Source organism: Aptenodytes forsteri, unplaced genomic scaffold, assembly GCF_000699145.1.
Source record: "Aptenodytes forsteri isolate BGI_AS27 unplaced genomic scaffold, ASM69914v1 Scaffold92, whole genome shotgun sequence".
NCBI lineage: Eukaryota > Metazoa > Chordata > Aves > Sphenisciformes > Spheniscidae > Aptenodytes > Aptenodytes forsteri.
The window spans coordinates 6,497,215-6,518,363 of NW_008794581.1; the positions used below are offsets into that span (position 1 = coordinate 6,497,215).

General features: G+C 40.1%; 1 protein-coding gene across 1 annotated transcript in view; it reads right to left on the minus strand.

Moving 5' to 3' along the window:
• Nucleotides 1–233: 233 nt before the first annotated feature.
• The window catches only part of SNX18 (sorting nexin 18), a 24,901-nt gene continuing 3,985 nt past the window's right edge, over nt 234–21,149 (minus strand). The window contains exons 3-4 of the mRNA XM_009272561.2: nt 20,198–21,144; nt 234–2,665 (exon numbers count right to left, since the gene is read on the minus strand). Of these exons, the coding sequence (XP_009270836.1) occupies nt 2,412–2,665; nt 20,198–21,144 (1,201 nt within the window). The 3' untranslated portion in view covers nt 234–2,411. The remainder of the gene's footprint in view (nt 2,666–20,197; nt 21,145–21,149) is intronic.

Here is a 21,149-nt window from a genome sequence, read left to right on the forward strand (position 1 = left end):
TCACGTAGTGCAGCAAGCATTAATGGAGTTCAGGCTCCCTACATCAGTTTTACTCCAACTCTATAATGAGTGAGGAAAAAAGGAAGATGCTAATACGGATGCAGATTTTAACCTTTCCAAACTCTGCAACAATTCAGATCCAGAATTCCAGTCAAGCTTTTTTGGTACCTCAAGTTTAACCAGTTAGCATCCCCACTTTCCCCCCGCCCCAAAAATTCACAAATGAGAAAGTAAGGTGAAGGCCATGACAGTTTATTTGGGAAAACTGTACCTGTCTGATAATGTTGTATGTATACATATCACAGCTTAATTTCCTCCTGGACATGTACATGTCATTAATACTAACCTCTTAGAATACTTCAACTGGACGAAAATAAATTTCTGAACAGGTCTTAATACCTCCATGTAGCATTAATTTGATTGTAGTCTGATCTAATTACTGCAAAGACATTTAATAGAACAGTATCTGGCTTAAGCAAACATAAGCCATGGAACTCAGCTCAAACCTAGCTCATCACTATCTCACATAACTAAATGACATATGGGAAGCTGGAGTATTGCTGGGAATTGCTGTTAGGGGAAGTGGTGGTTTTGAATGTAGAATGAGACACCACGAGGAAGATAAAGAGCAAGCCAGCCCTATGACTATGGTCCTTATTATATGCTCAACCTTGTTGTTTGCAGCACTCTTAATAGCCTGGAAATGGAGTCTTTCCTCACTGATTGTCCTTTCTTTTACAAATACTGTTTTTTTTCTTGCCATTATTCCATATTTTACTTCTTTGGGTACGTACTAGAAGCACTGCCAAACACAACTTGCGCAAAATAGCAGTCTCCAAGCATTTGGGGATGAATCTTAAAACCAAAACTACATTCTTACATTTATTCCTCTAAAACAGAGGTGTGGGGTTAAGCTACAGAAACTCACATGATCAAGCAAAAGAACCGCACATTTCTGCTGCATAGGTGAGGAATGATTTGTACTTAAATGTAACTGTTGCTTAACTTCCTTTTCCAGGCTTTCATTTGTTTAGGCTATCTTTGATTAATTTAATTAAAAACAAAAAAGTAAACATTTTGCTTTCTTGGAAGGTTTTGTTATTTTTGTTTAGGAGAAAAAAGATAGGATAAATAAAAAACCTCTTTCATACTGACCTATAAGAAGGAAACCAATGGGTAAGAAACACAGACTTCAGACTCAATTCAAGGGAAATAAGCCAGAAAACTCTTTAAAAGATAGTGTTTACATATATATAAATGCACACTGCTTGTCAAAAATATTTATAAAAAAATTAAGACAACTGTTAATTCTTGAGTGTTACAAACATAAAAATGCCACCTGTTTTCCAAGTCAGTTCAGCCAAGAGTTATTTCAGGCCATTTATATTACTGAACATCCCTGAAAACTTGTAACTTAGTAAACTAATGAATCACAGTGGAATTTCAACTCAGACAACTGCCAATGTAGATGCAAGTCTGAAGTTAAACTGAATCAGCAACTGAACAATGAGCAGATCATTTCAAACTTAAAAAAATGTTCCAGCCACGTAGCTTGCATTCATATCCCCTTGATATACATCATTTTTATTAGGCCAGCTCTTCAACTTTCCACTCACAGTAATGCTGTATACTGAAAAAAAAACCCCTCACTGTATTATTCATTTCAGAAAGGGAATTAAGTGGTGTATTTTTGTATATGTGCTTAACATCTTAGTACATGTAACAAGTAGTCTCTATTTTCAGGGAAAGCGTGAATAGATGTAAGTTCTCCTTTTTGAGCCAACTTTTGTTGTAAGACAGTACTTGCTGTGCAAACTGGATGGCAGCTGATTTTTTTCCAGTCAGTGTGAGGTTTCATAATCAGTTCCTGTCATAGGCATCAACCCTTCATTCATTCAATCATAAAAATGTGACTTACTAGAAAAGGAAAAAGAGTCTAAAGGCACAGAATCACATAGCTGCTCTAGTAGGAGTCTGTAAACAGAGAATTGTTTGAATTTAGGAAATCCAAATCTAGGAAAGTCAAAAGGCATCTGAAGCAGGCTTTTATCTAGCCAACTTCCTTAAAGACCCAAAGGGTTTTGAGGTCTACAAAGTATGCACTAAAATACTGTATTTCAAAAAGCAATAAGGCAAATAGTATACTCATTATTTCAAAAAAGTTACAATGGTAGTGTAGGCATACACAGTATAACTTAGTTACAATGCGTGGTACTGTTTCTACTACATAGCCCTATAACTGTTTCCTTTCTACATAATCGGAGATTAAACCGGGGTTCCAGGTGAACACAAAACCATCCTTGTACCACCATCTACCGCTGGCAACAGTTCTTCAGCAGCAGCAGCAGCGTTTGCTCCGCTGCCCGGGTCACGTTCATGCTGAGGGAAGTCCACAACTCAAAGTTCAGGGATTAAACACTGTCATACTTGTGAAGAGCTTCTTCTAGCTTTTGTGTCACTTTTTGAAAAAAGAGTATTTGCTGTTGCAAGAAATGCTGCATCTGTGATTTAAAGTCCCTCACACGAATTTTGTGGAAATGATTAATTTCTGCTAGTGTTGCAAAAGAAATAATGTTACAGCGTTCTTGAATGCCCTCAGCCTTTTGGAGCTCCATCTTCCCCTCTTCCACATGCCGCTTACTCTCCTTTACTTTGGTAAGGGCTCCTGTGTAAAGAACAAAACAAAATAGTTGAACTGTGAGGACAATGTAGACTCAACTACTGTACTTTAACAAGTGATGTAATAACAACAAGGATTTCTACAAGGCTCATTCTAAATGTATTTATATGCATGCGCATATATATATATGAATGAAAAGGAATAAAATAAAAGCTTTCATATAAAAAAAAATCACAGAACAGTGAGACTTGTTTAAAAAAACCACAACACTTTAAGGGTCTAGCTTGCAAAAGTTAGTAAAACATGCCTATTTCACAATCTTAAAAATCAGACGGTCTCCTTCAGGAATAATGGGTAAGTATACCAGTAGTGGGAAAAAATGAAAGCACTAGAAAACTAGTCAGATCAATTTAAGCCTACATAAACACCAGAAAAATAACCTCATTAAGAAATTGGACTTTGTGAAACATCACTTTTCCCAATCTTTGTGAAGTGTGAAAAGGAAATCTGAATGCACAAAATCTTGCCAATACACCATTCTGCTTTTACACTACAGATACCCCAAAATTAATTACCGAGTACTAAACAATCTAAAAGTTTATTTCAAAGTTGCAGACATCCACGTAGACCTAATGCAGTCTTGTAAGAGCTAGAAGAAAAACAGAGCAAAAGAATTTACAGTCCTCCTTCTCCAAATAGCTAATTAAAGCACACACATCCTACAAAAATGAAACATCACCCAAAACAGACCTACCCAAAACAGACCTACCCAAAGCAGACTCATATAATGACAGAGTACCAAGATATGTCTTAAGACATTCATTTTCTTGGACTCAATTTCCCATAGAGCAACTTTTTTGCCTTAAATATTACGTACATATTTTATTCATATAACTAAAACCAATCAGACCAATACAGATTTTATCTTCTCACAAGATGTTAGAGATAGGACATTTTTCACATTCTTTATGATCACGCTTAAGTTACTTGTTCCTTCAACTATTCGTAATGTCTTAACTCTCTTTCCTCTCAGATTACACTTCTTACCATACACGTGACTACAGTTCGCTGACAGGACTCCCTTTACATTGCTTTGAAGAAATATTTTTCTGTACTCCCTACAGTGACACTAGCCAGCAAGCTAACAGAGAAACGTCTCTGCCTATATATTCCAGGGGGACAACCTCCACTCTATCTGCTGGGGGAGCAGGTTTGTCTTCTTGTAAGCCTGAATCCACACACGTAGTAAACACCATTAAACAGTAAAAAAGCAGTTCATCAGCAGTAATACTATCTTCTGTCCTTTCCTTCCTGTGCCTGTTTAACAAGCCATTTCGAACGTGCCTCCCCCCAGCGCCCTGAGACATCTCTGCAATTCAGGTCTGGAGCATGACCTTCTGCACAGACGCGTCTGGGTCTGCTGCACACACAGCGGGTTGGGAAGCAACTGGGGAGCATGGCCGCTGCTCACTGCATTTCGTTCAAGCGCTTCTCATGTTCCCCTGCCTGCTGCGGCTCATCCCCTGCCCATCTCCAACTCTCCCAGGCAGTCAGGTAGAATGCAGGATCAAGGTAAGCTCTTACTAGAAGCAAGTTAAAATATCAGATGATTTGGCAGACTTGGGGAAAGAGAGTTTGTTGCATTTTTGAAATGAAATGGGGGTTGTGTCTTGCATTGTAAATAAAATCTGAATTCCTAAAATCAGAGAAGCATGCATGACTTTTCTCCATTCAACTTCTAATAACAACTCGTTAACTGTTGCGGGGGATGCTTTTAATTGCAAACACTCAGAAAATACTTCCTCTGTTATCAGTACTTCTCTACTCTTAAAATCATATTTTTCTGCGTAATCTGCATTTAGGCTGTGCTGTACGTGGCATCTCCTGTCTGCAGCCCTGCTGTGAGCTCTCAGTCGCGAGCATCAGTAATTCCCTTCCGGTGTGATGTACCTGCAGAAAGACCATATGAAAGATTTTACTTTTCTTTTTTAAACTGTAGCAGAGAGGTTAACAAGGTAAGCATAGACCACAGGCTGCATGGCTGAGGACGCTGGTATTCGAGTGGCAGAGGCGACGCTCTGAACCTCGTGTGCCAAAGAGCTGTCCAAAGGCCAAGGGCACCAGCTCTCCCGGGGGCTGCGAGGTGGTGGCAGGGCTTCACACCTTCCTGGCCCCCACAGCATGCCGGTGTGGTGGCTGAAAGCTTGGCACTGGCTGCTTCAGCTGATTGACCTCATCATCTCCAGCCTGGCCCAAATAAACACCACCGAAAAACCTTTTCCACATGCAGTGGTGCCAGCAGTGGGACTGTGCCAGAAGATCTGTATTTTCTCCTCTAAGGAGTGAGGAATCTGTGAGGTAGGGCATGATCTGAAAAATATTTAATCCCCTCTTCTGCGAAAAGGACTCTTCTTTCAACAAACAAAACCAGGCCTAGCAGAAATTTTCTCTGTGTTCTGTGGGCATGGCAGAAATCCATGCACGGCTGTGAAAAACTGAAATTTGGGACTTACTGGAAGCCAGATGGAGCTGGTTAAATAAACATGACAACTCTTCAGTTGTGATGTGGGAAACAGCTTTAGATGTTATTTCTAGAATGACCAAACTGGAAGAAAAATACTGAAATTTACAGCATCAGCAACTGAAAGCATAACTAAGTTCTGGATCATGCATAATCTTCAAATTATTTTACATCAATAAAAACCGTACATCACCAAACACTAAACCTCTCCAGACTAGACATATTATGCATTATACATTTTTTGCCATTAAAAAAAGAAATAAAGATTTATAATTAGGGAAAGGAATCAGAGGGGAAAACTTGCAACCATTAATACTGCTCTCCTAATGCATATGGATTCATACTGGTCCTACAGTGGAACTTCCTTTAAAACCTAGGCAGACCACAACCAGAGGTCAGCAATGTGTGACAAGAACTTATACATATGCTTAAGTACAAACTTGCTTGTTCTTTTGAAGTGCCTCTAAATGAAGTGTTTAATTGTTAGTGAAACAATCTTAAAATAACTTAATAGAGGGAAAATTTTAGCTTATTAGGACAAAGAACCTTCCCCAAACACACAGAAATAAAGCCCATGTACTTTATTTTAAGAAGCAAACGATCATTTGTTCTAAAACGTAATTTTTGATTTGTTCAGCATCTACTAAAGTTTGCAAGACTTAGTTTAGTAAATCTTAGAAAAAAGTGTTGTTAGTTTGCATGGCTTTGCAAGCAGCTTTACTAACAATAACATAACACATTTCATCCCAAGTTTTCTCCAAACACCTCTCCGTAGCCTACAGCCCTTGTATTTGAATCTACATGAGCAAAACTCTGAGACGGAGCAGAGATTCATTGATGTCGAGGGTGCAATGATCCATGCAGGTTTCTAATGGTGAAAGAGGGGAGGAGGACAGGGTGAGGGAATTGGGGAGCAGAGAGCAGCCCCTTGTGTGCATCCCTGCTTGAAAACAAGGGTCTTGCTCAGAGATGCCCAAGTAGGGGACAGGTCCCATGGTAACCTCTAATGCCTCCTCACAACTCCTAACCAGTCCCACCCCAGGCTGTACACCAGGAACACCTCCACCTCCATCCTCACTAATCTATCCATTGCCCTCAGCATCTAATCCAGCACCTCCCAGCTCCTGCTGCCGCCCTCGCAGGCTGCTGAGGCTGAGCAAGTCCCCTCTGGCATAAGTACACCTGCAGAAACATCTCTTGTTTTTTTTAATTTAATGGTGTGAACATCTAGCATTGGTTTGGACAATCCAAAAAAGCAAGATGTTTTTAAAAAACAAAAGCAGAATTATGGCAGCCCTAGGAAAGGCTAACATGCATTTTAGGGAAAAGAAACAGCAGCCTGTTTCAGAGAAACAGAACAGCAATCTCCTAATGCATGTTAGCTGAAGGAAACCTCCTGCTGAATACGTCTGGGATAAATATCTGCCAATGCACTGTTCCCAGAGGGATGGAATACATAAAAATAAAATCTTGAGTATTTTCAGCTCCAGCTCTACAGATTCTGTAAAGTCTTGCCCATGCATTTAAAGCTTCTGGTCCAATGAAAAGACCTTCAGTCAGGAGACCATGTTGCAGTGATCAGGACTACCTTTCAAACAGCAAAGACGGCCTGGATCAAAGATGCTGCGAAAAGCTGTTATACATCTATTTCTGTTTTTAAAGGTGGGGAGAAGCAGATGTGAATGTTCTTTTTCATTGCCCAAAGCCTGATGTTAAACAGACAGTGGTGCTCACTGAATGCTGCTAAGGGCTTAAGAGAAACTCGCAGGTTTCAGTACTTGTTTTGAAGTATGAGATTAGACAACACAAGATGATATAAATACAGTTAACAAGGAACATTTATAGTAATGTGCTAGCAGCCAGGAAGACAGGGACAACGTAAAATTCCTGCTAGAAAGAAATACGTCCAAGCTGTAAAACACACAATACAAACAGCAACTTAAATGGGTGCTGAGGAGTTATCAGCAAAAAAGGAAGTGTACTGAGTCAGTAAGCTGCCCATGCAAACATGAGGTTGCAGTGAGGCAGGAAGAGTCAAATACATTCAGGAAAATTAAATAAAAAAAAAGAATTCCTGAACCTGAGAGCACTCAGGTTTGAGTGAAACAATATATTTTCACATCACCTGCAGTTTTATTACACTAATAAATGCTTTGAGATTGTGTGAAGAGTCAACTAAGGGTGGGTTTGAATCCATACTTGAAATTGTACTCACACTCCCTCCACACTCTAAGTATGCATATACATGTAAACCCATGCTGATGCATATGTGTCTCCAAGCTCTCCAATTGCATGGTATGATCAGTTCTTCACACTTAGTGTGCATGACACAAGTCCAAGTTGCAGCCTGCAACATGACCAGAAGGCAAAAGTTTTGGGGCTCAGCTCATGAAGACTGCAATCAAGACTGCTCTTCACTCAACTCCTTTGTCCCACTTGAAGCCAGGTCTGCCCTGCGCCTGCCAGCACAGGCAATCAGAAGCCAAAGAAGAGCAGCAACTACTAAGGGTGTACCATCTTCCCACTGCCCCATCTCCACCTCTCCCTAAAGTACCCGAACATCAGCTTTCAAGTGCTGCATACAGTAGTCAGGAATGAAATGTCAGCTGTGTCTGAAGCTACTAATCCAAATAAAGACAAGCCTAGAGAAAGGGAATTCTTTGGGGCAGGAGCCCTTTTTGCTCTGTATTTGCACAGTGCTTACTACAGTGGACATCTGTTTCACAGATAGGCTTGCTCAATTCTTAAAAAACACAAGCAGTAATTACTGACACTGTTCATAATGGTATTGCTATTTCTGAAAAATCATTGCTGTAGCAGCAATGATTTAACTGCATACAGTAATACTGCATATAGGAAGTAATACTGCACATGGGATGAAACACAAATAAGCATCGGCTCAACACTCCTAGAATACAGCACTTGAAGCAGTGGTAAGTATCTGCTGACGACACGGAGGTCTGCAATTCACAGTCACTCTCAGGAACGTGTGTCATCCATTAAGTCACCCATACCTTCAGTATCTCACTCCTTCAGTATCTCACTCCAAATACTGAACTTAAACACTCACCCAGCTTGTAGGAGCCAACCAGTTAATTTTTTAGACCCTGTAATTGTAATGTCTTTATCACTGCAGTTATTTCTTTCACTTCAGTGATGAATTATGCTAAAACAGAGCAAATAGATTTCTTTTACTAGTAGTGAGATAACAGTTTACATGCACATCAGTTATGATTAGTACACTTTCTTTCAGCAAATACCCATGTTCTTCTTACTCTACTTCATACGTTGAGTTAAAGAATACTGCAAAACAACTGCAAAAGGACTGAAAGAAGACATGGGAGACAAAAAAGTTAGTCCTGTGGTTCCCCTTGATATCTTACAAAAAACGTTATTTTCTGAAATACATTTTTAATGGAGCTGAGGGAGGGAGGGAGAGTGAAGCAGTGAGTTGGGTGCCAGCTCAACAGTATGTGCTGCTCCTCACATGATGACTCTTTGCCTTTCCCTGCTGGTTCCATCACCGCCAGGAGGGAGGCGAGCATGGGCCAGCACACCACTGGGGCCGCTGGTTGTGCTGCAGGTGAGAAGCAGTAACCGTTCTGAGGGACAGAAACAGGGCACCTGGCCACCAACTCCTCCAACCACAAACCTGGACTTACTCTATTTGTAGATCCTATTCGTAAAAGATACTGAAAAGGACAACAGCCATAAAAATGGCAGAATGGAAAAAAACCCGAGCAGGGTGATCATTCTGGCTTTGACATCAGTGGTAACTGTGGCAAAACCAGAGCACCATATTCTTGACCATCGCCTTCGAGAAGTCCCCTGGCCAACAGGCTTTGGTGTGACAGCAAGACCTTGTGTTGAAGTCCGAAGGCTCCTCTGAGAGATGGCTCCCTCATGGGGCAGGACAACTGGGGTCAGAAAACACTGTGATCTTTAAAGAAACTCACAAGTTTGACAAAGAAAATCTCTCAGCAGTTGTACCTCAGAAATCTTGTGAAAATAAAATGACCTGTGCAATAAAGAATTTTTCATATTTCTACTATCAGCAAGCTACAAAAAATTTGGTACCTTACTTACTAGAAAGTAAAACAACTTACATTTCCAAGCCATTCAGCTGCCCATCATACTAAATGGTCTAACGGTAGGCATGGTGTGTCCTTCAAAGCGTGCTATTGAAGGGAAAGCTTTGAACTCGTCTAACAACCCCCGTTGCTTTACTTTTATTACAAGACACTGTTCTAATATGAGACACCATCTCTAAAAGGAAGGGAGAAAACAATATATTCATGGTGTTGCTTTCATCAAAGGATGCAAAAGCAGAAAATGTAACTAGAAATAAGTTTTCTTTTTCCTTACCTAACGGTGAGGTTACTTAAACACAGCTTTTTGCTTAAAGATTTGAAAGGCAAACCCTGGGTAGCCCATGTGCATGTAGCACAGTTTTGATTTACCTTCCTTCTGAAAGAAACAACTGTGGAGGAAAGAACATTATCTCTAATCCAGCAGACTACTGCCAGAACAAGCCTGTCTACATGGCTGTCCGACTTACACCAGATCTAGCAAAGATGTTGTTATGGGATGACTCAAATGACTAGGCCAATAAAAAACTGCACTTGGCCTGAAGGGGAGGGAGACGGTGGCTTAGGGGAGGGAGACGGTGGCTTAGTCCTATCAATGGCTTAGCTATGTGATCCAGCTCAGCCCAGGGCTACACAATCATTAGCTCCAACACGAGGAAAGTTGCAGAAGCACCACAGGAGATTACACATAGCATGAAATCCTACTCCGAAAAAAGCCCCCAACTTCCCTCTCTCAATTCAAAGTGAAACAACGAAATTGTGTGTAGCAGAATAGAGATTTTACTACATTGACCAATTATTTGCTTAAGAACACTCTGAGCACAGAGTAACAAAAGAAGCCTACATTAAGATTCTGCAAATTCTTTACATATTCTGGCCAAGATTTAGAATGGAACACAGCATAATGGGAATTTGCCTGAAATTAAAACCAGAAGACTTCTCCAGTAGGGACTGAACTGTATAAAAGAAATGTCACAGGGAAAAAGTACCATTACAGTAATTAATATAGGAATGACTTGCTACTTTAAAATCTCGTTTTACAATTTTAAACAGAAAAAAGCAAGTGACCTCCAACATCAAAGGCAAAATTATGAAGTCACTTGTTCTTTCTGAAAGTGCCAACTCAGTTTTCAAAACCAGTCTTTCTAATGCAAAGATTTTATTCTTCTCATTAAGGGTGCAAAACTACTTTAACAACATTCTATTTTTCATCATGAAAGTTAGAAATATAAAAATGAAATATATCAAATTGCAATTACTTTAGTATTACAAGGGTTTTTTGTATAGATACGTGAAAATGGCTATAATGCTTTTAGAATCTGCAGCCTAAAAATAGTTTAAAAAAGTGAGGTTTATTTTTTATTATTTCGTTGCCCATTGCTCAAAAAACCCCACAGAATAAAATAATACTATCCTATAAATCTAGGGCCATAAATCACAGTACTCTGCTAACATCGAGGTTAACATTGACTGACTGCAGGATTATTAACATCAGACAGAATTATTTGTTCTTCCAGTTACCCTGTTGCAAAGCTCATCAAAAGCTATGACCCAGAGATGCATTCTTTGGTTCAAAATGAAATCACCTTCTAATCTACATAATTCAGAGGTCACGCACAAATAAAACAGTCTTTGCTAGAGATTTCAGAAACTTGATTAACTCTAATCTCATCTGGTGGTTTTAACATATACATTGATTTAATTAATATATAACCGATTAATGATGGTGTTAGAATGCACAGCGTCAAATGTCACTCAATTTTAAAGAACTACCAGGGTTAACGGATACTATGCGTGCCTAAATAATCTTTTTTTAATTTTAAATAATGCGATATTTAAGACCTGATTAGACTCATTGTGCATACATCTGCCAGTTGGTGTACACTCACATAGGAAGAGAATACACAGCCAATTTATTTATCCAGGTCTACAAGGGCTGTAATCATACCTGTGCATATTCAGAGGCTCCAAAATGCTCCTGCTACTGAAAAATATTGAAATTATCACATTCGCAATGTGCATTTCAGTTCCAGAGTCCTCCAGAGGAATCTACAAGCTTTGGTGTGCAGCACCTCCAGTACGAATGTTTTGCTGGGCTATGCTACACCACACTGCTATGTGAGCAACAAGCCACAGTTTGCCCTTGAAACAGTTGATAATAGGAGGCGAGAGCAAGATATCAAAAGAAATGAAAGAAACATTACAGAATTATCAGTTTATTGCACCTACTGCCCCACATAACCGCATTAACAAAAAAAAAAAGCCCATAGTGCTAGGTAACCCCATGCAAAAACTGTGCAAAATCGGGTGGGAGTTTTCCATTCCAATTTTGAATGCAGTGACTTTAAAACTAACTTATCTTTAGATGTATTGTACACAAACAGTGTTTCAAGCAAACAAATGACCTTATTTCAGCCACTAAAGCGTGTTTAAACTGTATTCATGAGTAGTTCTGACTTTACAGGTACCTATAGTCATGTCTGAAAGGAGGCCTGTCAGGAATAATTTGATCTTAAAAGCCAGCTAAATTGTGTATATGGCTGTCCATTACCACGAACGTAGCATTTTGCACCACAGCCTGAGACGCAAACACTAGGTAATGCTGGTTTTGCTCAATTCTAAGACAGTCTGTACTTTTCGGCACTCCCATGTACCATTTAAGGAGTTTTTCTTTGGTATGGCTTCAGCTGACACTGCAGACTTGGGGGACAGAAAGGAGTGAAACTTAAACTAGGCTGGTCACTAGAAACACGGTACGTTTACCTGTTAGAAAGCCAGTCATGCTTTTCAGGGTGGACACACTTGGAAATTTAAGCGATCGCCATTTGCAGAAGTACCAACATGAAACCTTTCAGTGAATTTAAGTACTTCTTACTAGCTTACTAGCTAGCTTACATCTAAACAGGGCATCAAACAGGTTTTTAAGATAAATCTCTGTTTTTCCAGAATTTAAGTTGGTCTATTACAGTTCGGTTGTCATAGGTTCTGAACACTAGGTTCTCCCAATTAGGATGCTAAGAACAGGCACTTTTCTGCTAGATTGATGCTACAGACTCTTAACAGCTTTTGTAAATGCCCTGTTCATAATGCTGACTTCAAGACAACACCCTAAATCAGAAATGATGCTGTGCATGCGTGATATAAATTAAGTTTCAGTAAAACTGGTTAACAGCATATAAGCAGAGATGTCTCCTCTGGATCTACAGAAGATGAATATAAGTCACGGCCAAAATGGATGTAAGCATCATTACATTAAATGGTAACGTCTTCAAAATTTTCTTAAGATTCATGGGATGTGGGCGGACAGGAGAAGACAGGTAACAGTGCATATCAACATCCATATACCATTATTGAGATAGGTAAGTATAAATGCAGGTTCCACTGACTCTTACATCCCTTCTTTATTGGGGCACTATGAAAGACCTGCTTTTGGATGTTGCTTCCCTTCTGCCTTTGCAGAGAGCAAAGAGCGAGCACAATTTATGGTGTTTGCTTGTCCATCATCATCTGCTTAGCTCCACTACTGTCCTAAGATGAGCAAATACAACATGCATAGACAGTTTAACATAAATTCATATGAAAAGAGTCAAGGTCTAAATGAAATGCAGTTACTGCTCCACTTTTTCCCTAGTACCCTTTAAATACTCTCTCTTAGAAACCTGAATGCTGCAGTATCTCTGTAAGGACAAAAAGAAGTAGACTCCTTGTTGCAGGAAAAATATGCAAGGTAATGTAGCCATTAATTTCATTAATGTAACCAGTTAAAATATAGTATGTAATACAAAACCAGAACATGTGAACATTATAATAATATAATGCTATATTTATATTATATATGAAATGCCATATACCATATATTATGTTAATTAATCTAAAATTGTAAATATTTATCTTTATTAAATTAATTAATATTGTAAATATATAACTTTATTAAATTAATTAATATATTAATATAGTACATATTATAATATAGCAAGAATATTATAGCTTTATAAAGACAGAAGATAATTGTCTGCCTTTTTAGGAGGAAGGGGTCTGCCGCTTTGAGTTTGGGCTTACATAAAACTGCAAGCGACTTGAAAATGTAGTGTCATTACCATGATATCTGGTAAAACGGTTCTTTCTTCAGTATACTGCCAGTTAGCCAGCATAGCTATTCATGCGTATAAAGATTCAAAATGGCATGCCTGAAAAAAATAGAATAGCAAGTTGCTTTTTACCACAGGACAAAAACACAATGTAAACTCCCAGTCATAGCATGAATCCACTTTTCATAGTGTTATGAAAGAACTGCATGTAGGCATAAAAGGGTAGTTCAGTTCATTATGATTACAGAAATTGTCCACCCATGATGTGTACCTACCTAAAACAAAGGCTGAAACCATCACACTTCTTCCTGCTCTGCTACAGGAACAACCCAAAGTCACTGACAAGAACTGAACAGATTGTTTAAATGTCACCGATTTCATAAGAGTACACTCCAAAATTTAAAACACCCTTTTCACTATTTTTTTTTTTTTAATTTCCTTTAAATCCTCATGGCCCTCATGAAAGACAAACAAGATTGTGTAGAAAGCGTTTGCCGTTTGTTTGCTCTAGTCTGCTGATAAGACTCGTGTTTTGGGGGCTAAGCCAAATGTGATTTCATTTTTTTAATTAGAATTTTCAAATTCTGTGCTATTTGAACCAGGCAATTTAAAATAAGCAAGGTACCAGCTGGATGAATTTATACAGTCTGCACAGATTAACTTGGCATTTTAACTGTTCAAACAAAGTCTTTCACCCTGGAAAGGCTGAAACATGTGCTTGTTTCAAAGGTGACTTGCAAAATAAAAATCAGCCAGCTTGTTTGTTTTTGATAATGTGCTTACAAAGACTTGGAAGAGCTCTGGGAGCTACTTTCCATTTTCAGTCTACCAATTCTTGTCTTCCCTGTTTGGATGGAAGTCCTTTTAGCAAGACCTGAAGTTCTCTCAGCTGCCAGAGGAGGACAATGAACTTTTTCTCACCATCTAGATTCTTCATAAGCTTTGAACTGAAAAGGTATTACGTAGTCTTTGAAATAAAATTACTTCCTCTTTCTACAAAATAATTTTTAATTCTTCAATATCTACACTGTCCTGCTACTCTCTAGCTGCCCACAAGGTTTTCCCAGTAGACAGGGCCTTACTGCCGGCGGTGAGCAAGTACCTGTAAGAGCACGAGAGGTGACAATGCATTGCCTGCGGTCAAACCTACTACAAGTGTGAGCTCTAATCAAAACCTCTCCAGCCTGTTGGGACTAAGCGCGCAGTCTGGATAGACTTTCTGGTGTGCAGTAACATGTGCAGTCTCCCACATGAGGAACAGTTATATTCTTCCTCTGCTACCAGCTGTTTTTGAAAAAATCACTGGGGTTTTATCAGCTAGGAAATGTCTCTCTGTCATCAAATGCCTATGATATCAGGCTAGCAGGTTTCAAAAGGTAACAGAAAAGAGAAAGACATCATGACTGCATGAATCTTGCTCCCTTATAAAGCTAAGGTAAGAAGATACTGCAGGGGGAATGGAAAAGAAAAAAAACCCCATACTTTAAAAAGACCCACGCATCTTTTAGGCAGACAGGGCATAGAAGTCCTTTTTTTTTCCTCTTTCTGTTTAATCTTCAAGTAAGGCTATTGCTCAATTTTAGTCTTGCTTATTATTGTCCTCTGATTTTACACACACCAAAGAAGCTAAAATTTTATACAGGTTCTAAATGTGAAGATTCTTTCACATTTTAGCCATCTAAAAGTCTCAGCTTTCTTCAGGTTACCTTCAAATACTGGCAGGTAATACCGGGTGATTCAGCAGCAAGCAGACAATGCTACATCATCGCTGTAACAGCAATGGGGAGGTTGACGGGCCAAAAAATGCAAGTCGTCCTGGAGCAATCTATCCTTTCTCATCCAAGTCCTTAAACAGATCAAATGTAGGTACCCATCTCTTTTTGCTGTTGTAAGGGTCATCTGGCTAGGATTACATGCCTAGCTCTTTAGCCAGTAGCTACCTGAGTTGAACTGCATGCAAAGTGTATGGATCTGAGGGACAGAGGGCGGAAAAAAAAAAGTGGATAAAAGGAAAAACAGGGATGGAAAAACCATGTCTGCACAACAAATTTAAGAGGTTAGAAAGTAAGCAAGAGAGAAAAGCACTGCTTTTACATTGTGATATAAAATTTTAGGTGTGAATTTTGACCAGTCTGATTTATTTGTGAACACACATACCCCTCCTCCCCCCCGCAAAAAAAAACACTGCTAAAAATGTTACAGAGAGTTCCAGGTTTCAGTGCTGTTTGGGTTTTTTTGATGCTTCAAATTTTGATGCATTTCCAGCTGGAATGTTTTTTCGCCTGCAATTTTGATATTCTAAAAACACACCCAGCACATTCTTTAAAGCCAATGTCTAGAATTAAGTTTGCTTCAGGTAAATAAGACCATTTGCCTTATTTTACTCTTTGCAAACAGTAATCAAGAAGCAAAAAGGTCATTCAGATATTTTTTTAAATAATTCTCTTAAATCTTGCCATGCAGAGGAAACAGAATTGCTGCCTACATCTTAGAAAATATTTACACCACTTTCTTAAATCTGTTTTGCAAAAATCATACCCAAAAGTTTGTCTAGCATTAACATCGTAATGTTAAGAGAAAGAAGAAATCTGGAAAGCAGAGATGAAACAGCAAGTTACTCAGTATTTCTTCCACTCTCAGGAATCACAAGAGGCCAATTATAGTAGTTCCTCAAACAAAACTTGAAAGAAAGAAACCCAAAAACCTGCAACTTCTCTACTCTCACTAAGCAAACATGAAGGCAAGATAGCCAGACAAGCATGAGCTACAGTAGTAGCATACACTATCTCAAATTCTTACATGTACATAAATTTTCTGAACCTGAACTTGCATGGGCCTGCAGTGAGTGTTTATGTTGAAGACTATTAAAGTCAGAAGATCTCATCAGCTGAGTGAAGTTTTAGCAATTAATATTTAGGAATTATTTTGCCAAGAATGCCTAGGGAATTTCCACAAGTAGACCTTAAAAATACAGAAAAGGCAGCATTATTCATTACAAATGAAGATGGGATGCTGCTTTTCTTCTCAAAATTAAAGCAACTGAATCTAGTATTTCTTGAAAGATACACCAGTTCTGCAAAAGAAAATGACAAAAGTGCAGCTTAGTTTTTGAGCCTACTAAACTTAACATTCTTCTTCTACGAATGTTTTGCCAGAGGCTAAAGAAAACTGAGTACAAGTATATCTGTCTAACATATTTGGGTCTTCCACTCCAAAAAACACAGGTATGCACAGGAATATTTTCATGCAAGCACTTTAGAAGCATTTACCTATGGGGGGTTGAGGGCTAGATTCATACAAGTATTTGGGTGCTTAGATGCTCGAGACACCACTCTGCCATCATCTACCCCTGCAGGTGCCAGTTTTCCCCTGATCGCTTAGTCTTCCAAATAAAACCTATAAAACAACAAGTTGTTTGTAAGGACTGTATGCCTTGGGGCGGATATGCTCTATGCCAGCCTCAGTGGGGTACTCAAAGCAAGCATTTCCAGATGGAAAAGTGGACTTTCCAACTCAGAGCGTTCTTTGCTGTAGGGCTCAATCCAATGAATCTTCAGACCTGGACTGGAGCGCACACGAAACCGGGTAAGGTCTCTCACAAAGCACTGACAAGTCGGTCCTCAACTGGCATGTGGGACAGAAAAATTCAAATCCTTCCTCTGTCTCTTCTGGGCCAGTATTTTAACTCTTCCTTCCCTCACAGAAAATTCCTTAAACACTCGGTGCTCAAGAGGAAGGAGGCAGAGGAAAGGGAATCTTTTAAAATCTCCTTTTGAAGCCATTGCCATTTCATAAAATACTGACAATGTTAATAAGATAATAAACAGTTTGAAAATATTCCCACAGTTCATTGGTTCACATGTTTTACACAAGTGACCAAAATGACAATCCCTTTCTGCACACTTCAGATCATGTATGGTGTCCTCAGCACAGGAGGTAGAAAGACCTGGACCCCAGAGCAATTAATAGCACAATGGTTAACACATTTTCTGGCTGATATGCACACAAAGCAACAGTGGGGCTTACATGGCTTTGGTTCATAATTCTAGGAGAAAAGACAAAGCCCAAACGGAGGGAAATTTTTGTCTCTGACTTACAGATTCTCTGTCCTTCTTTTTGCAGAAGTTGCAGAAATGATTAAAAAACCCCAGAGGTGCAGACTTCCCAGTCCACACCGCAAAACACACTTCCAAATCACATTCAGCAGCTGTTCAACTATCTGCAGTAGAGCAAACCCATAACAGGACAATGCAGTTGAATATTCTACCCACAGACATGGCCATGTTTTGGGCACAGCTGCCTTTATTTTTTGGTCCTTCTCAGGTCTAGGGGAAAACAGAAATGGAGTCTAGAAAAGGTCTTGTTTTTTATCCCAGGTGGACAATATATTTGCACTATGTAGAAAACAAAGGAGAAGTATTCCTAACTTCAGAGTTCATCTTTTTAAAGGCATGGCCATGTAAGCAATGCATCAATCAGGCTGCTATTTCTACCACTTCTAAGGGCACTTCGGGGTCATTTTACTGCAGGAAGAAGTTTTATGCTAGAAAATAAAACACTGGAAGAAAGACATGTCAACTCTATTTTTCAGATGATCTATTATCACCAACAGATATTTGTTTAGTCTATACAGACAATAATAATTCTCAAAACTGGCAACTATCCCAGATAGCAAATTTAAAAGAAAGCTCTTATGTTGTAAGAACACCAAAGAGTTCATATTTTCATCTGAAGTTTACAATTTGGAATTGAAAAGTTATACCTTGTTACAAGTAACTCTTAAGAGTAATAAAACAGTAATATACTGGGTGTAAAAAACATCTTCCTCTCAGTTTTCCTCCACTTTGCCAGTTTTGTAACAGGAACGACAACAACAAACACATAACCCAGTTCTAACCCTGTTCCTATCATGAACGTGGACACTCAAGAAACCAACCTCTCAAGCCTATGCCATTTTCTGGTGGCAAGTATGTACCAGGGATAATACTGTGTTGAAGGCAGCGTTAGCCCAGAGGTGCTGGAGCATTAGCACCTGCACGCAGACTGGCTGTATGTTTCTCCAACCAGCTCCAGGACAGTGCTCTGCCACAAAATCAACTCTACATACATCCTGCTCATGCACTGCTCTAGTGGAAGCTCACTTAGGTGAACTTTCTCCAGTTCAGCAAGGTAAACCTAACCAGTAAGCACAAATTCAAACAGAACTATAAAAGAAACAGGGTTGAATCAAGCACGTATCTATTATTCCCAATCCTCTCTTCAAAGTCTCATCTCCAAAAACACTGCAGTGAAGAACTCTATACAGCCTTAAAGCTTGAGGATATATTATTTAAATAGTATATATGGTCTGCTGGCTTTTTCAACCTAATAAAAAAATCTTTCCCTTTATTTTTTCCAGAAGCTTGCAGATAATCCTATTATTAGTTGACAACTCACTTTAAAATGCTCTACTCCCAAACAAGAGGCATTGCCAATGCCATCCTTCTCTCCAAATTTAAAATACTTGGAAGTTGTTATCAGAACACAATGCCACAGCAGCTACCAGAACAACTCCTCAAAGGTTAGACTGCACACCTCACTTTTCTCTTCAAAATACTATTAAGATAGTTTGTTTCCACTCACAATTTTCAAGATTTGAAAGGAGAATGGAAATCTGACTTTGATGCATGCAATTTTTATGAAAAGCTTACTTTCTTCAATAACAACAAATTGTACACTTGGTACCAACTCTGTTTCCTCAGATCTTCCCAGCAATAATGCATACCTCCCAGAAGCCTGCCTTTTTGATCTGTTGAAAAAACTCTTCCAACTCTTTTATTGTCAGACTCGAGGTACTGTTCCAGATGCAAAAACCCTGGAAATGTCACATAAGGGCAAAAGAGATTGATTCACCGTGACTGACAATTCAAGCTCTGCCTCTTGGGATGCAGACCACCACTTATTAATCTCCAAAATAATTTTCAATACAGCTTATGCATTTTCTCAGGTAACAGGGAAATCATCTACACATAAATAGAAGTTTGTAGCACTATATATCTGAACAAGTGTCACTAGTTATATAGCAGATGATTTTTTCATTTTTGGAGTTTCTCTCTGATGGATCACAAAGCGCCATACAAACAGCAATCTGAACCTCAGAAGTGTGTTTCAGCTAGAAAGATGCTGAAAGGATAACAGGTGAGCAACATCTTTTATGATAGTAAGGGCAAAGGATGAACAACTCCAACTAAGAACACCATGGCAGACCATTATTCTTACAAAGGTACCAAGAGAGTTTAATGCATGGCCGAACTGAGAAACCCCAGCAGCTTTAAACATCTCATCTGACTGTCTGACACTGCAAAATGCACACACCACCATGCGCACCTCAAACAAGGTGGTCCATCGGAGGAGTACTGGCATCTTCAGATTACTTCATATTATCTACTAGATCAGAGATTTAAGACACCTAACGTACATCAGAGAGTAATAGATGTTTTCATACCACTTGTTCTCCAGGGTTTGTAAACAAGACCATTAATCTTTACTGTATCAGCAGTATAGGCAGATGTGGCTTCTTTCAGAGATACACAGACAAACGCAGAAACCTCTGATCAGTAACATTCCCAACTATGTCTAGAACTTTGGCAACACAGCCAAACACAGCAACCTCTGACCAGTAAAATTCCCAACTATGTCTAGACCTTTGGCACAGAATGAAAATTGTCACTGACGTGTTTTTTGTATTTTTAGCAACAGTTTACCTGAGAAAACACGGAAAGATTTAATCCAAGGCCAGCAAGCCAGACACAGGGCATATTTAGCCCCTGGTCCCTACATCTGTGTGCATACCTCTGATACATAAAACTTCATCGTTTCAGAAAACACGTAAGGGTGTTACCTTTCTGGACGTGGATGATGTCTGGAAAGTTGGCCAAATGCCCCTGATACAGCGCTAACAAATCCATCACAGGATCTAGGTCCTGCCGGGGCTGATCTGCAAAGAGGTCCCCGATGGCGTCGTAGGCTTCTGCAGTGAAGGCTATGGCTTGGTTGAGGCCAGCCGAAAAGGCTTGCTGGTCCAGCTCAAATGCCTGACTGAGGCACTTAAAGGAGTGCCCCACCTTCTGGTATTCCTTCTTGAAACCAGTGACTTGTTTGCGGGCAAATTCATTGGCCGTGTGATTAAGCTGCAGGGCGCTCTCATCCATCTTCTTTGTGAAGGCTTTGAAGCCGTCCACCTGGCTTTCCACCTCCTGCAAGTCCAGGCCGGCCCCAGGGCCAGTGGGGACACTGATGGTCAGGAAAAAGTTGGCACCCACCATCTCATCCTTCTCAGCCTTGCGCTTGCCCTGTTTCCAGGCCTTCTCATCCGTGCTGGGACAGGTGAGGAAGTGCTGGAAGGCATCGCACTGAGCCAGCACAGGGTGGCTGCACATGTGGTCCATCCACCAGGCCAGGCCTTTGCGACGTTTGGAGATGAAGTCCTCCTCGAAGCGGCCGGTGGCCTGCTTCTCCGGCAAGTGGGGCACGGAAATGACGGGGAACTTCTCGGCCAGGCGCCCGTAGAGCCAGTCAAAGTGCTTGTAGCGGCGGTGCACCTGCTGCCCGGTGTGGCTGGGCACCAGCTTGTAGGCGATGTAGCTCTTCATGCCCTTGAACTTGGTCTGCTTGGTGGGGTCCTCAATGGAGCACTGGAAGGGGTAGGGGTTCTCCTGCCACTCGGGGCCCCGGGGGCCCAGCACCACACACAGCTTGTCCCCGTCCTTCACGAAGCCCGACGCCTCGCCCAGCACGAAGGCCTCCCCGCCGGACTTGACGAAGGTGGAGAAGCGGTTGAGGTTGCGGCTCAC